Raw genomic sequence first — 17,830 nt, forward strand, 5'->3', positions numbered from 1 at the left:
AATTGTGTCATGTGGCCCAGTCATTGCTGTTTGAACAGATAGGGAGGAAGTGGAAACAGTGACCGATTATTTTCCCCAAGTTCAAATCTCTGCAGTTGCTATTTTGTAACCATGAAATTTAAAAGGTACTTGGCTTTTGGAAAGAAAGCTATGGCAAATGAGTAGAAGATTGTAAAAAGCAAAACGACGTTAGATCATCAGCAAAGGTCCATATTATGAAAGGTACGATTTTCCCAGTAATGAAACATGGCTGTAAGAGTTGGGCTACAGGCGAGGCTGTGCACCAAAAAAGTCGTGCTTTTGAACACTGGTGGTGGAGAATATTTTTGATATGTGTACACTGCAAGAAAATCGAATCCTTTAATACTTAAGGAAATAAACCCTGACCTTGCATTGAAAGTTCTGTTAGAGAAAGTACCTGCGTTTTATAGCTTCTGTTTATTTTGCATACATGAGTTGCTAGAGAAAACACTAATGATGCAAAAGATCAAACGCAAAGGCAAAAGAGAAAGAGGGCAACAGAGGATAAAATGGCTAGACAGCATTACTGAAGTACTGAATATGAATTTGCAAGAACTTAAAGGAAAACTGCTCCCAAAAACTGAAAAAAGAACATGGTTTTCAGCACGTTGAATTTTTCCACATTACCAAACGTCTCTGTTTCAAAGTAAGTGGATATTATTTTTTTCTAATGTGTTGTATCCCAAAATGCCCTGAAAGGGGCTTCCATGGGTAGCATGATTTTTACAGTCAATGACTTGGCCTTCCTGATGTCATTTTAGTGGGACAAACAGAAATAAATCCCTGTGATGAGAGGATCATTTAATGTTTTCTCTCTCATCAACTTACCACAGTACTGTGAGTTCCTGCTGTTGACTATCAGACTCAATTTTTAGTTTTAATTACTTTACTTTCTCTGTTTTTTATTAGTGGTCATTTCTGGTACAGTAATTTAAGGAATGTTTGAATGACGGACTTAAAAATGTAGTTGTTAATTGTTCATTTCACAGTAGCAACTGTAGGTCAGTATTGATATGTGAGAAATCTGGCCCCTGTGATTACTAGGTGTTACTTTGGCTGAGATGGCTCTTGTTTCATTCACAGTTTTTAATATTGTAGCTTGAATTAGAGACTTTGAGGTTAATTGTCATTCCCCAACTCACTGACGTGTCTCAATAAAGTACTGTATGCAGTAAAAAAATGCTCATAACACCAGAAGATATATGTGCTTTTACAAAAAATACAGTGTAGAAAAAAATGGAAAATCAAATGGTAGTTGTGTCTTTCAGCTTTTCCCGGTTAGGGGTCGCCACAGCGGAACTCCGGTCCGCTAATGATTGGCAGTAGATTTTTATGTGCCGAGTTGCCGGCCCTGACGCACAACCTTCAATGAAGGTACACCCATTCACGCATGTCTCCACACAGAAGATGCTCTAGCTGAGAATCTAACAGGACAACGTCTTACTGTGAGGCGACAACGCTACCGCAGCACCACCATTATGAAAATATGTTCTTTTCTTTGTGGCACTCAGAGTTTGTTTAAAGGGAAGGACAACTAATTTGTAATAAAATATAAACAAACTGTGAGTTGTTTTCTTCTATCTGAAAACTAAGCTGGAAAGCCTTGCTTTTGTTCAGATTCCAGGTGACCGTATTTATCTGAGGTGTGACGCTAAAGTCTGTGACTGGCAAGGCACATTTAAAGGCCATTTTTTAAGTTACATTATTTTCTTAATGGCTCTGTAGTTGGAATAAAATACGTAACCTAATTACGCTGACACTCTTAGTAGCTTTTATGATGTAACAGATGGCGGGACAAATGCAGGAAAGAAAGGCAAACAAAAATAAGTTCAGACTTCAAACAAATGGAATATTTATTAAATAATGTTTTTTTCTGCATGTGATGTGTTTAGTGTTGGATTACAGGTAAGTAAAATCACTATTTGGAAATAAAAAACGTCACATTTTGGGTGGAGATCTCCTTTAAAAAGCAGTTGTTGACAAGGCACAGATGGTGTGTTACAGTCCACAAGTTCAAGATTCACTTTAGTGTCATTCAACCAGATGCACCCACAAGTGAGCAGTTGAATGAAATTTTGTTCCTCCAAGCTGAACATTAACCAGCAACATTTAACATAAAAACCTTACACATAAAAAAAAAAAAAACACAAAAGCAACAGTACGAGCGAACCGACAGTGCCAAAAAGTACAACCGCTGCAATTCAACTCCAGCACCAAATACATTCAAGTTTTAGTTCAAGAAAAGTTGAAGTGTACTAAAGAACTGCGATCTGCTTTAACAAAGCAGGGGAATAGTACTGCATAGAAGATAAAGATTTAGTGAAATTGCAGAGAAAGTAAAGAGAGTGAAATGTTATCTATTTTTTTTGTCATTGAGTGGAGTTCTTTAACTGCTATGGTGAAGGGCAGGGCAAGCTATTCACTGTTGTGTTCGCACTGACTATTTTTTGCGTATGTGTTGTGCACTGTTAAAACATTTGGGCAGGTCATTTCATAGTTTTGGCAGTCACCAGCGCAGGTTCAACATGGTATTTAGTCACATTTCTGTGTTGTGTTCCACCCTTATTCATCCATTTGTGCCTCCCCCCATATCCTTATAATTCTTCCACCTACTTCTCTGTCTCATATTCTTTTTCTTTCCTTACAAAGACAGGACATGTATTGTACCTGCAACACACTGGCACAGTTTGCACCCTTCGCTGAGCTTCTCATTTTGTTCGCCACCCTTTGAACTTTCCCAGTACGTTTTGTGTTCCTTTTGTTGCAGTGCCTTCTGACCCCCACACCGTACTGTTTGTGCACCGTCAGCATATATGGTGCAGATTAATATAATATTTGCTTGTAAATTATTATTGGTCTGTTTTCCTCTGGTGCCACAAATTTGTGTTCTTCTCTACAGAGTATATAGAATGTCTCTCAGTATAGGTGCTTTCAGGATCCTTGTTTGTTAATGAGTTGCTTCTTGATTCATAGACTACAGTTTGAATGAAGAACATAGAATTGTATTATTTTTTTACACCATTTTCCCTTAACGTTTTTATTGTCCTTTTATTAGACTTTAACATAATTTAGTTACAAGTTGTTGCTGAAAGTTCAGATTTAATAAGCTGTCCACTGACTGCTTCTACTCATTTTATGTCAGGCAGTGGTAATGTTCAGTTAAAATATATTTGTTATAACTTTTAATCCGCTTCTAGTTCAGAAGGTGATTTTCCTTTTTCACTGCCTCCTTTAAGCAATCTAGCTATTAATTTCCTTTAGTATAATGCTGTACTTATCTTCAGCTCTCTTTAAATTCTCTGTAGTACTCTGTGTTATTTTTCCAATTATTGATGCCTAACCACAGTTTAGGGGGAAGGTTCTGGAGCTTCTTTACTGATCTGCCTCACTGCACTTTTGTCCTTTTTTTGTGCAGGTGTTGGGAATCACAGTTTCTGTCGGAACCCAGATAAAGATAAGAAAACCTGGTGCTATGTGGACCATGATGGTGTTATAAAAAGACAGTTCTGTGCTATTCAGGTATGCAAAGGTAAGTAATCAAACTGACACAAATTCTTTTGTTTATAACATTCAAACTTTTTCTGGCGAGTGGAAAAAGAACAAGGTGGCAGAGGTGCCTTTGTTCATTTGAAGGTGGAGGGGTAATCTTCATTCATAAAAATACATTCATACTTGCCTGTAAAGAAATTCTCAAGAAAAAAATGCTTTATGAACATCTGTTTTCTGGTTGTCAGTTACATAATTTGTTAGATTGGCAAACCATAGCACTGTCAGGCAGACTTTGGGAAAGGAAGACTGTGAGTACTCATTATTGAATGCTGAAAAAAGTCATTGAGTCAGCAAAGTAAAGGTCTGTGCAGATGGGAAAAGCTGTTAGAAGAGTCTTGGTGTTTTTTTTTTCTCTAATTAACCTTCTGTTTTTAAAAGGCAGAACACTGAAAAACAAGCACATGCTCCTCCTGGTTATAGCTTCCTGGGACGGAAAAAGCAGCTGCTGTTTTTTTAGCTACTTGCCCTGCAACAGGAGGACAGCCCCGCCTTCTTAACACCTGATTGGCTAGGCATCCTTTAGCTTCTGCTGGATGGGTTAACTTTGGGATGACCTCATCTCCTTTGTCAAGCTGACTTTGTAAACAACTTTTCTTGCTTGGTTTTGTGGCTGATGCAGGTGGGTCAAGTCTGGTTCCATCTGTACAGGGCAGATGTGCCTCACTTGGTAGTGGGGGAGGGATGCATATTGGTACTCTTTGTTGTACACTTAGTTTTGCTTTCGTTTGGTGTGATTGTTCTTTGGTAAGTTGTTTAAAAAAAAAAAGTGTAGACATATAAACTTCCCTTCTGACAGGTCGTCACGAGAATTATGGGAGGGCAGGCATTTCTTCACAGAGGTGTGTTCCAAAATAAACATGTTGACAAGGTGGACAGTGAAAAAAAGTGAGAAAGTGGGGGGAACCCTGAGTGGTAGATTTTAAAGAACAGCGTTCCAGCAGTAACATCGTGCGTGTGTGTGTGTGTGTGTGTGTGTGTGTGTGTGTGTGTGTGTGTGTGTGTGTGTGTGTGTGTGTGTGTGTGTGTGTGTGTGTGTGTGTGTGTGTGTGTGTTGTCTCCCTTGTGTTTTTGTATCTGTATGCATTGTAAGCATGTGGTGATAGGACGAGAATGTGGAACTCCTTCTGTATCACGTTGTGTGGGTAGCATGTTAGTTTCATTTTCAAAATGCTGCTATATTTAATTTTGTAGTTGTTTAAAGACGTGCCTAAACAAGTCTTGTTACAATTGATGCAGTTAATTAATTTAAGATGTACTTAAAATGAGACCCAACATGTTTTACACTGTGCTGTAGCAAGTTTCCATGTTCTTTCTTTTATGTTCCTGTGCACACAAACATTAACAGCTCTGAAGGTTTAAGGTTTGCTTTCTTTCAGAATGATCTGATTGCTTAAGCTCAGTGATTAGTCATTTAAGTCAAAATCTTCAGTTTGGGAACACCCTACACATATTTCTATTTTTCTGTTGCTGTGCAAAAATAGGATAACCATGTAACATGCTTGCTGTAGTTCCAGATGTAAAGCGTCAGCTTTCAAACTGAAAAAAATATTTGGAGTATTAAGGAGTTGTTGACAAAAGTACAGGTGAAACTTGAGTTGAAGAAAATTCTAGTTTTAGATTTCATGTAGCCTGTACATTACCTGCAAGTAACATTATATCCTCCTAAACTCCTCTTTGCATTTGTTTTTTCCAACCCGTATGGACTGTCTTCCATATGTTCGAGGGAGGTTTAAAATATTCTTATTTCTTCCTTAGAATTTGCAGTTTCTTTAGTTTCTGCCATCTCTGACCTCACAACCCACCCATTGTATGTTGTGCTGTGGAACCTTTAGCATGAAGGATACTGTTTTGCTCCCATCCTCTTACAGCAAGAAATCTGGACAAAGCCACAGGTAATAGAGGTACAAAGGTCCCCAAAATAGGGGTAATTTTAAAATATTGCTCTTACAAACTTAGAAAGTCGATGGAATAAAAGTTTTTATATTAACATGGATTTTTCTGAAGGGTGTGAAGTCTGAAACTCAAATGTCTATCATTACCCATTTGGTATGTACCTCACAAAACATCTGCAACAACTGGAAAGGCCACAGAAATACCTCACTAAAAGAATCAGAAGCCTAAAGCAGATGCCCTATGCTGACCATCTAAAAAAACTCCAGCTATATTCTGTCGCATATCGCCTGCTCAGAGGCGATCTCAGCTTAGCATACAAGGTCATGTCAAACCCAGAGCTGTTGGACATGCTACACTTAAAGAAATCCCAATCCCTCAGAGCCACACGCTCCAGGCATCTAAACCTGGTCATCACAATGAACAAAACCTGCTGGAAGGATAGGTTCCTGACCCAGAGACTCCCCATACTCTGGAATAGACTGCCCATACATGTCAAGCTGAGTGCCTCTTTGGCCCTCTTCAAAAAGAACCCTGATGATTGAATGGGAGATAGGAAATTCACCCCAGGGGTCACGTCAATTGCCTTCTTAGACAGGGGACCAGGGAAGTAATAACCAGGGAATTGTTATGGCTAGGCTTGTATAGGGCCTATAGTACCAACCTATGAATTATTTTCTGTCTTCATTTCCCAATTATTTGCCAGTGATTTGCCAGAAAACCAACATTTTATGAGGAACACACCAAAAATATGATTAAAAAATCTGGACATTCTGTGAAAACCTGGACAGTTGAGAGGTAGGGATACTATCCCGACTGTCTCCTTACTGCAGTGGCAGTTCATGAACTGCTGAAGTTAAAATCTCCCCCCTCCCCCCTTCCCCTAGTTAGTGGTGTGTTTTGGCACATTCTATTTTCACTAACTTCTGTACTCCTTGTCATAAGTCAAAGGATGGCACTTTTGTTGTAGAGTCTCATAAAGACCATGCAAAATGAGTTTTAATCTTTTTTTAAGACTCATTCCTCCTCGCTAGCTTGTAACCTCTGCTTGTCAGTTTCCTGATGTCATTTCCCTGTGACTTCCTGACTACACACATCTCTGTTTGCTTAGGTGAATTGCAGGAGAATGAGACCATTTATAATGTGTGGCTTTTTGTATATATGTCTAGTACCCACCCAGGCACCTATGGACAGTGTGTGTGTGTGTGTGTGTGTGTGTGTGTGTGTGTGTGTGTGTGTGTGTGTGTGTGTGTGTGTCCGTACATCTTGAACTTGACTAGTTTGCTAACTCTTTTTTCTCTCAGAACATACACTGAGATATGTGGCATAAGTAAAATAAAGGCCAAAATGTTAATAGACAGCCATCATGTACATGAGTGCTGTCTTCCAAACTGCAACACAGGTCCACATGTAATGCACTAAAAGGTCAATGCTGCAGTGGGTACTTTGTTGTGAAAACACTCATTGCCAAAGTGTCAGGCAGACTGTTGTGTACGAATAACTACTCCAGTTCTTGCATGTGCTCAAGTATGTATTTGTATGTATGATTGATATATGCATATGTATCTTTCTATTTATATAAATGTGTGTGTGTGTGTGTGTGTGTGTGTGTGTGTGTGTGTGCGTGCTGATAAGTTACACACTTGGTGACGAGGCAGGCAGTCCATGGGACCATTAAGGAGCCTAGCACAAACTTCCAGTTGTTCCAAGTCACTGTCAGTTAAGTGACTTGTTGACAGTCACACAATACACAAGTGAAGGCTGGCGGAAGCAGACCCTGTTCAATAGGAAGTAGCTTGTTAATAGCACATAGCTTTACTCCTCTGCGCTAACTGCCAGACTTCATCAGTCGTATGTAGTAGGATGCACTCGGTAGGACAGATGAAGAAATGATGACATCAGAGCAAAAGCCCAAGTATTTCCAATTGCAGAAAAAGGTAAAAGAGAACAGATTATGGTGGTTCTGGCACATGGTGCGGGCAAGCAGAATACAATCTGGTGGAGAAGATTTGGGACAGATTTAAAGAAGGCAAGAGAAAATGAGGGTGTCCGGCACCGAGATAGATGGGTCATGTGAGAGAAGACCTGCAACAGTCAGACATGACTGTCAAAGAAGGTAGGAGAGTGGGGTAGGAGAGTGGCATCAAATCGAGAGAGATGGCAACAGTTGATGTGACCCCCTGACCGCTTGTAGGAAAAAAAAAAGGGGGGGGAAAGGGAGCCAATGATGATCCAGAATCATAATTTTAGCCTCGGTGTCTTGCCGCTCTATCTTGCATAGAACCATCAACGCATCCTAAGAAATTCCAACCTGTACTTGAACTGTACCCAAAAGATACTGACTTCTGCATGTATTATATAAAGGCATTCAACCCAATGACTTTTTATTCTTTATTGCAACTAAGCCAAATTTGAGCAAGTGCCCCATTTGGGCAAAACAAATTTCCAAACAAGTGGTTAAAAAAAAAAAAAAAAAAAAGGATTCACATAAGTCACTATGAGATGTGTATTCTGTGTAATGAGAGCGCATTATACCGTTGTAACCAATTTCGCTGCCAGGTATTTGCCCAAAGATTGCTATCCTCTCTTTCCTGTTTCTGAATATTTGGTGGTGCTAATCTGTCCTCATTTATGACTTTCAGAACTTGTTGGGGGTGGGGGGGGAGTGGGCATGATGACTGACTTGCAAAACTTATCAAAGAATGCTAGTCCATGATCAAATTAACCAAAGCTAGATATCTGGTAGAAATAGCCATCCAAGCAAAAAAACAACCACAAAACCACCTTTACCAGTATTAGAAACCTCCTAAACAATGTGCAGGACTGCACAGTAGTAAACAATGTCACATACTTCGACCCAGAGAACATAACTTCACTCTGCTCTCCCGACTCCACATTACCAGATTACATACTGAAATCCACACCCCTAAATCTGCCAAGAACAGATAATCAAACCACTGTTCAAGGGCTAGAACAGTGTTTTTCTATGATGCTAAACATATCAGGATGCCTACTGGCCAGTCTGGAACAAGGTCTGTCAGACTGCATGCAGAGGCTGTTCAGTATCAGCCCCCAAACAGGCTTTGTACCAGATGAATGGAGGACAGTAACAGTCACCCCCATGCACAGTGGTGGCTTTGTACCAGATGAGTGGAGGACAGTAACAGTCACCCTCCTGCACAGTGGTAAGGCATCAGTGGACCAACCTACTCTGTAAAATTATGGAAAGGATCATTATGGAATTAAAAAGTAAAGACCTAAGCAACCTATATCCTCTTGACTTTAGCCATTTTGGTTTTCTCAGGGGCAGATCTACTTACTTAACCTGGTTAACGTCTTTGAGAGTTTTACTGAAGCAATGGTTGAAGGAAAAGGTGGTGCACATTGCATATCCCTCAGAGGTAGACTGCATTGTCCCACACTCTGGTATAGTTGATAACTCGCCCATCCAAATGTATATTCCTGTGTAACTCATTGGATAAAAAAAATGGCTTACTTATAGAGCACAAAAAATTAGGGTGAGTGGCTCTGCCTCCTCCAAAAGACCTGTCACTAGCAGTGTACCCCAGCATTTAGTCCTCAGGCTGCTCCACTTAGGCATTTACATTTTGGGAGACTAAGCTAATGTTAAAGGTTTATGGCTGATTTAGTTTGTAGATGACTGTAAACTTGGAACAGTCATAAACTCTCCAGAAGATACCAAGATCCTCCAAAAGGGCCATTCCCAGTCAAGTAGCTGATGTCAAAACCAAGGCCTAAACCTTGATGCTAAAAATGTGTAACAGTAACCTTTGGCAAGCTTAAAGTCCCCTGTAACTATCACATTGACAACACACTCTTGAGCATTGATCCAGTACTTGGGGAGGGGGTGGGGGCTGGGAGCCCATTTAGGCAATAAACTGTCCTTCAATCACCATGTAACTACAATTATAAGAAAGTTCTTATTTCACTGCATAGCTTATTAGTAAGGGTATGGTGTCCCAAGTTTTGGGATATAAACATTTCACTATATTCAGCATTTATTAGATCGTTCATTGAGTATAGTGCCCCACCCCTACCCCACTATGTACCCATCCAAACACTTGATGCAACTTGAATGACTGCACCCCTTTCTCACCAAGAAAATCAGGGGTATAAACGTATTGTTGCTGTAAATGCTAGGACTGACCATCTCAAAGACCTGTCCATCTTCTTGTTATCTTGCAGGCTATTGAGGAAGTATTTCTACATTGCTTACAGAGCCTCATTTGACCCCTGTGCTTTCAGACCTATTGCATATGCGCAAGTATAGTGATGCCATAAACACCCACCCAAGAGATCTTAATCTCATCTGCAGCACCAGTAGAACATATTGGGAGGTATAAGTATGTGTCAAACAGAATACCACTTCTTTAGAATAATCCTCCTGTCTACTTAAAGCAGAGTGCATCTCTCACTCTGTTAAAAAAAAAAAAAAAAGTGTAATTTAGACAAATGGATGGGAAACAGCAAATTCAACCTTGGTTTAGCACCTTTGTCTCTTTTATGGATAAGGGTAACATATAAATGTTTGGGCTGTAGGCTGTCCATACTTCTACAAGGGCTATAAATATCACGGGAATGCTTGGCCTGGCTTGAAAAAAATCCTCACAGATAAATAGCCTGGTAAGTAATCTGTGAACCTGTTATAACAACGGTCTCCCCCTGAGATCTTCTCTGCAGAGATAGTGAACTGCAGTGTCTTAGCTAGAGAAACCTTACCGCAAGTTTTCACTTGATTACCCCTTGCTAGTGACCCCTTGCTAGTGACCTACATTTTCATTCTAAAATGAACAGGACAGCACATCCAGATGTCAGTTCTCCCAGCTTCCCCCACTATTGGCAGTGTATCTTGTAACTGGTGGCTTGGTGCATTTTAGTGGGCCTACAGTGTATTAACGTGATTCAACCATCCAAACAGTTTAGGTTTGTATCAGTTAAAAAATCTAAAACTGCATTGCCACTGAAGTGGGAGAAAGCAGTAACTTGCAAAACAACAAAGACATGAGCTGAAAAAGCAGAAAAGCCAAATCGGCTCTCTCTTTTTAAAATGATAACCACATTTGTGTGCTCATGCACACTTTTTTTCAGATCACCTTCAGGTAAAAAAATGTATTAACAAAGGGGTAAAACACACCATAGATTCAAACTAGGTATTGAATGGTCTGAAAGAATTCACATGGACCTCTGAAATTACACCTGTGTCAGACAAAGAGGTATTGGTAAATCACCTGACCCAACCCATATGCCTGTCTGCTGCTTCTCTTCTTTTAAAATGCCGTATCAGGATATGTAGGCTGAGAGGTGTTTTGTGATCTGCTGCACCCAGTAGAGAAAATAAGTATAAACTGAAAGGCAGGCTGGAATTTGATCCTATGCATTTCTTTCCAGTTTTAGCCTGTTGTCAAAATGGCAAGCACTCCTTGACATCATTTTATAAATATTCCAAGATGTTGCCATTATTTTGTATCATTTATTCCTCTTCCCTGGTGAACAAGTTGAGTGCAGCACCTTCTCAAACCAAAGGATTCTTCCATGGCCATGAGGAGTGATGGATTGTGGGTACTTGCCTGGAGAATTGGGGGGTGGGGCAGCTGAGTAGGAGATAGTCATGAGGCTACATTGCAGATCTCCCACCCCACGTAGGTAGGGGGGCTCTACATCTGACTTCCATTGCTGTAGAGCTGCATTGGTAGGGATCAAGAAGTGTATGGGTTTACCAGTGGGAAGCCATGAAAGGAATGCCCCCCCCCCCTCCCCAAGCTGCTAGTGAAGGTGCTCACACTCTTAGGGGTATAAGATGCACTGTTGTTAAACCATACTGGTTTTGGAGGTATAGAGTCCAAGGACTGCTTAACAGTTACTTTTTCTAGTTGACTAGGTTACACGGAAGAGTTACTAAGTATGACAGACAGTGTGTTAGCTACACATTTTCTAGTTGTGCTTGCCTGTGTGCGCTTGTGCATGTCTGTGTGCATATCTGTGTACGCGTGTGGGTGTCTGTGTGCGTGTGTGCAAGTCTGTGTGTCCACCAGTCTTGCCATTGTAGGGGCTAATCACTGTTGTAGTAAACATATGTTAGACTGAGCACTTTTGGATCTGAACTTTTTTTCCCTCAGGCCTTGAAAAATGATTCAAGAAGCAAAACTAGAATGTGTTCTGAGTAGGAAGGAAGGGAACTTTTGCTTTAGGTCTCCAATGTTGAATTAAGTTTGAAACATCCCTTCTGAATTAATGTGATAAATTGACAGTGCTTTTATCAGGAACATCACTTGTATTTAAGTTTGTAGCATAGGAATCATGTTGTTTTGTCATTTCTTTCATTGTTGTAGGTTCCATATCTGAGGTTACCCAGCTTCCCACCGTGACAAGTCAGAACTCTAGTACATCTGAAGAAAACAGTGATCAGCTGTTTGAAACAGACGATTCTGGCTCCAGGAGTGAAGCAGCAGCTGTTCAGCCTGTTATTGGAATTAGCCAGCGCATGAAACTGGGTCCTAAGCAGAAGAAAGACCTCGGACCTCTAGGTAAGCAGCACTGCTGGGGTGGCACACGTTGCCTTGAAGTTTGACCTTTTTTTTTTTTCCTTCCTGTCCATCTTCTTGCACTGATTTTTCAGTTCTCTCACCCCTGAGTGCATGGCATTAACCTCTGAATAGCTAAACAGCTACCATACTATCTTGTTGAAAAGCCTGTGCTAGACTGTTTCCATGTCTGCCAGCAGGGATATTCTGAAGATTAAGGAACTGTTATGGACTGAGAGCCTCTCATGCATGATAGTTTTAAGGTTCGACTTCAGAATGAATCTCGGGGCTTTGGCATATTTCTGTGTTCCTCTAGAATGTGGAAGATTGTTCCTACTTTGAGGCTGTTCTGTGGGTATTCCTGTTCTCCACTGTGTATCCCAGTTCTGGGGTACATCTCCCATACCAGGTAGTCCACATAGCATGAAGTGCTGCAGGTGTTTGTGTTCCACTGGGTAAGGACAGTGTGGAGCCCATTTAATGTCTTGCATGTATAAACTTTACCAGTACCAGTGGCACTGCCCATCTGTACATCGGGAAGGGGCGGCGCACCCATTCCCACACACCCGATGGGTTGGGACATTGTGATGAGGCTGCCCACATCATCAATTCAGTCGGCAATTCGACCCTCTGCGAATAGCATGCTTTGCTAGTTAATGTCAGAATTTACACTTCTCTTTAGATGCAGACAAAGTCTGTTGAATGGGCTGTTTCGGACAGCAGTGTAGAGAAGTATAATCAGGCGGTAGAGAACAAAATGCAGTGTGGTCCTTGTAGGGCATTTCATCAGCTCAGTGACCACCGTGCTACAACTTTGTGAATCTGTGCCATTTGTGGATGTGATTATTGTGAAACTAACACCATTTTGATTTATTGTTTGGGTAATTGGAGGAAAAGTGTAGCTGTGAACCCATACAAAACTGTGCCACAGTCTGCTTTTCTGTATTTATACCTGTGCAGCAGAATTTTGTTTCAGCTAAGATTCATAACGCTTGGCTAGAAGGCAGGTAGTAGTTGAACTGCATGGAGAAAAATGAATACAGCCAGTTACTGTGTAGTACACCGCTTCCAGTTGTGGCACTCTGGATTTGTGCCATCAGTGAACAAAATGACTAACATTATACCGAGGTATTTCATACTTGTTCTCCAAGTTTGGAAATGGGTTTGAGTTGCTATTAACAAAAGTTGCATGATTTGATGAGAAAAAAAAGAAATGCATGCATTTTTATTGTAAGGGTAAGATACAGTAGCATGCCTTGAGTTCTATTTCTGGATTTCCTGAAATTCATAAACTTGGTATGCTTTGGCATGTTCAGCTGACTTGAACAGGATGAGGGAGGACCTTGTTGGGTGACTTCATGAACTCCTGTATTAGCTTATAAATGGTAAAAGCCTAAACAGCTTGGAGGTAAGCTAGGACACTCGAGTACTACCTGCATATTCTGTTATGGTCAGTTTTGGTGGCACACATTCCTTGTACTTGGGTGGTATACTGCTTGCTCTGAATGAAGGTGTGCTTACAGAGTGCCCAGTCTGCACCCTGGTGGTATTTCTAGGCTGAACATACCATACTAACCTGATGCTGAGATTTCACTGGAATACCTAGTTAAGTTTGCTCAAGATCCTTTGAGGTTTGTAGGTCTTCATTTTTACTGAGAATGTAAATGTAATGTAAGTGCCTTGAAACCCATTCAGTTTCTACTCCCAGTCCGATGTGGGGATCCATAGGTGTTACTGATGTCCTAGTGATTGTTCTCAATACTTAGTACTTTCTTTTCAGGAGTTTTTAACTATCTGTTGATATTGTTACTTTTTTTCCAAAAGTTTAGAAAAGGAAGTGTAGTATATTTACTGTTTGTATGCTTTTCCTGTCCCCACAGTTGTTACCCTTCTTGCCCCTGCCACGTCTATGCCTAATCATTCTCCATCATCTGGGTGTGAGCCAGTTGCAACATAGTCATCATACAAGCAGCTATGCTGGGTTTTCCATTTTCTGGGCTTGAACCCAACCTGTTACCAGATAATGCACATTTACATATGCTAGGTCTTGCTGTATCTTCCTTCCTCGGTGACCATATGACTGTGCATTCATGCACATGCTCCTTGATGGTTGCCATGTGGATGTGGCTTGGAAAAGCCAAACACACTTCCATAGTGTATGTGCTGAAAGTCATGCACCTTTTGTCTAGTAAGTGTTGGCATTGCACTGGGCTGTACCACCTTCCTTTCCCCAAGATAGGTGAGTTGGCATTGCACTGGGCTGTACCACCTTCCTTTCCCCAAGATAGGTGAGTTGGCATTGCACTGGGCTGTACCACCTTCCTTTCCCCAAGATAGGTGAGTTGGCATTGGTCTGGGCTGTACCACCTTCCTTTCCCCAAGATAGGTGAGTTGGCATTGGTCGATCATCCACTGCTGTGATTGCTAGTTACTTCCTATTTATCTTGATAAGAGTCAGCACTTTTTCTCTGTGTGATGTAATGGATTAACTGCAGGATGTTTACTGGATGTGTTCTTAACCATACCCAAAAACATTCAGACCATATGTTACTGAACGATAAGAATTACCTGCATACCTACCTCTCTTTGTTAGAAGTGCAACTTCTCTGACGCTTTAAAGTCTACTAATGCCCGAAGGTTAGCCAGGTTGCAGCATTGTACAGCATGCGTCCTTGAGGCTGGGCATCTGATTGGTTTTATAGCATTCTGTCATTGTATTAGAGCTGTATGAAATGCATTAATTATTCCTGTAGTGGAAGCTTGTCTCATGTTAGAGCTGCTGCCTTAAAAGGCCCAGTACATCACAAAGCTTAATCACGGGGGATTCCACATAACTCTTCCCAATGTCTGGAACATGATCTTTTGCAGATTACTAGTGTGTCGTTAAATTTCTTTTATTTATTTTTATGTATTTAACATTTGTTAACTGGGAAAGTCTGACTTGGAACAAAGCCAATTTTCAGCGGAGGCCCGGGGAGAAAGGCTCCACATGCATGTCTTTGTAATGTAGGAGGAAACCGGAGCACCCAGAAGAAACCCACACGACTGCAGGGAGGACATGCAGACTCTGCACAGAAGGCACCCCAGCGGAGAATCAAACTGGAGAACCTCTTGCCTCATGTAAAGATTCCCCTGGAAGGGGGGAGGAAAGAGATGGATAGTGGAGCATCAAATGGCATTTTTCAGTACTTTGCACTGCTTAAGGTCTTCATCTGGTCCAAGTTTCTGCTTAAACCATAAGTAGCGTAAGGGGCTTGCTGCTCCTCTCCGTCAAGGTTAGGAATAATTTTTATTATTTCAAGCAAGGCAGTCCCAACTGTACCACTTCCCCACTGACCCTCTTGACACCTAGACCACTTTTTGACCTTGGGTCACAAGTGATGCCTGCAAGAAGTTACCTTCTTAATAGTCACACATTGTTTCCTGTACAACGCTTCATGGAAGCTATTCCTTGTACATATGTAAAAGGAAATTGCAAGTCTTGTTTTGTCTGTGAAGTACTGGAGACTGATCAGATATTGTTGATTTGATCTCGTATCTTGTACGCTGTTTTTTATGAATTTTGTAACTGCATCTTAAGCCTGTTTAGGAGACGGCTATGTAAAATTTGCAGTATGCTGTACTACTAGGTAACACATGCTTTCTTGCTGTTTTGTTGTGACGTATCATTAACCTTGATGGCTACGACTGGAAAATGAGTCAGGAGAGCTAATGGGGTGGCAGGGACAGATTTAATCTCCCTAAATAAATGGTCTTTTTGGTCAGAGTGACAATACCTCAGCCGTATTTGAGCATGTATGTATGTATATATGTATGTATGTATGTATGTATTTATTTGCATTCATATGTATTTATTTCTGTTTAATTGGGTAGGTGCACTGGTCAGATTGATTTACTCTTTTTCATCCATACCCCCTAGCTGAGTTGCTGTATTTATTAACTTGCTTTGTTGTTGCCATATTCCAAGGGTACTGTGCTGGTACGTTGTATCATTTAACATTAATATTGCAGTATCCATCCCCCCATCACTGATTTTTACCTGACATTCATACGTCTCTTTCTGGTATGTCCATCAGTTATGTTGTGTGGATTGGGCGTCACTCCCACCAACTTTTTTCCTTATTTTGTGATGCCCCCTACAGAAAGTAACTATTTGACAGGAAGGCAGGTGGGAATAACTGTTACTGTGTTTAAGAAATGCATTGTAGTAAGATTTTTGTTTATGAACAGTACTGCATTGTTACTGCTGAAACTGTAGCTTTTCTGTAATCATTCTTCCTGTCCTCTAACAGGGTATGCCTTGGGAGTCATCATGATGGTTATTATTATTCTCATTGGTGTTGGAATTACCGTTGGTTACATCTATAAGAGGTAAGTCTGTCTGTTTGGTTAGGTTTTTTCCTGAGTAGGAAAACTCTGAATTGTGAAATGGAATGCAGAGTAGTTTATTCCAAACAAAGGTAGCATACTAATGAGTTGTCAGATCAAACAGTGTCTGTAGAGAAACTGAGGGATCACAAGAATGGGTGTGTTTGTGTGTGATATGTAGGGGTGTGTGGGTAACTGGATTGGGGAAGGGATGCGTATGGCATAACTGGTATCCCATACTGGGAGGGGGATGCATATGGTATCACTGGTGTCTACCACAGGGAAGGGATGCGTATGGTATGCCTGGTATTCAGTACCGTGAGGGGGTGTGTATGGTATGATGCTGTCCAGTTCTTGGAAGGGGTACTTATGGTATGACTGGTATCCAGTACTGAGAGGGGGGTGCTTGTGGTATGCTGGTATCCAGTACTGGCAGGGCGTGCGTGTGGTATGCCTGGTATCCTGTACTGGGAGGGGGTGCATGTGGTATGCCTGATATCCTGTACTGGGAGGGGGTGTGTGTGGTATGCCTGGTATTCAGTACTGGGAGGGTGTGTGTGTGGTATGCCTGGTATTCAGTACTGGGAGGGGGTGCGTGTGGTATGCCTGGTATCCTGTACTGGGAGGGGGTGCGTGTGGTACGCCTGGTATTCAGTACTGGGAGGGGGTGCGTGTGGTATGCCTGGTATTCGGTACTGGGAGGGGGTGTGTGTGGTATGCCTGGTATTCAGTACTGGGAGGGGGTGCGTGTGGTATGCCCGGTATTCAGTACTGGGAGGGGGTGCATGTGGTATGCCCGGTATTCAGTACTGGGAAGGGGTGAGTGTGGTATGCCTGGTATTCAGTACTGGGAATGGGTGCGTGTGGTATGCCCGGTATTCAGTACTGGGAAGGGGTGCGTGTGGTATGCCCGGTATCCTGTACTGGGAGGGGGTGCGTGTGTTATGCCCGGTATCCTGTACTGGGAGGGGGTGTGTGTAGTATGCCCGGTATTCAGTACTGGGAGAGGGTGCGTGTGGTATTCCTGGTATTCAGTACTGGGAGGGGGTGCGTGTGGTATGCCTGGTATCCTGTACTGGGAGGGGGTGCGTGTGGTATGACTGGTATCCAGGAAAGGGAGGGGGTGCATATGGTTTGACTGTTATCCACTCCTGGGATTCTTCCTTCCCTTTTCCTGTAAGCAGTAGCCTTGTCACTGATGTCTTGCATGCTAAGCTATTTGACGTGGGAAAATGGATGGATATGTGCTTCCTGCTTGTCTAGTTTGAGTGGGATTTGCCGCTCAATGTCTTTTGATATTCATCTGTAGAGACTGCTTGTTTTCCCATTGTGACACTGACCGTAGAGGACAGGAACCTCTTTCCCAGTTGTACTGTTGGGGCATGATGTGTGCTTTGCATACTTGAACTCAAGTTCATACTATAATTTACAAGAAAGTTATCTGGTATGGATGTGAAAAT

General features: G+C 41.6%; 1 protein-coding gene across 1 annotated transcript in view; it reads left to right on the top strand.

Moving 5' to 3' along the window:
* Positions 1–17,830, top strand: part of PIK3IP1 (phosphoinositide-3-kinase interacting protein 1) — a 45,219-nt gene that overhangs the window by 11,684 nt on the left and 15,705 nt on the right. Inside the window, exons 3-5 of the mRNA XM_044068820.1 lie at positions 3,437–3,550; positions 11,811–12,005; positions 16,295–16,373. Of these exons, the coding sequence (XP_043924755.1) occupies positions 3,437–3,550; positions 11,811–12,005; positions 16,295–16,373 (388 nt within the window). The remainder of the gene's footprint in view (positions 1–3,436; positions 3,551–11,810; positions 12,006–16,294; positions 16,374–17,830) is intronic.

The sequence above is a fragment of the Protopterus annectens genome, chromosome 4.part0, assembly GCF_019279795.1.
Source record: "Protopterus annectens isolate FY-2018-M chromosome 4.part0, PAN1.0, whole genome shotgun sequence".
In the NCBI taxonomy this organism is placed as follows: domain Eukaryota; kingdom Metazoa; phylum Chordata; order Ceratodontiformes; family Protopteridae; genus Protopterus; species Protopterus annectens.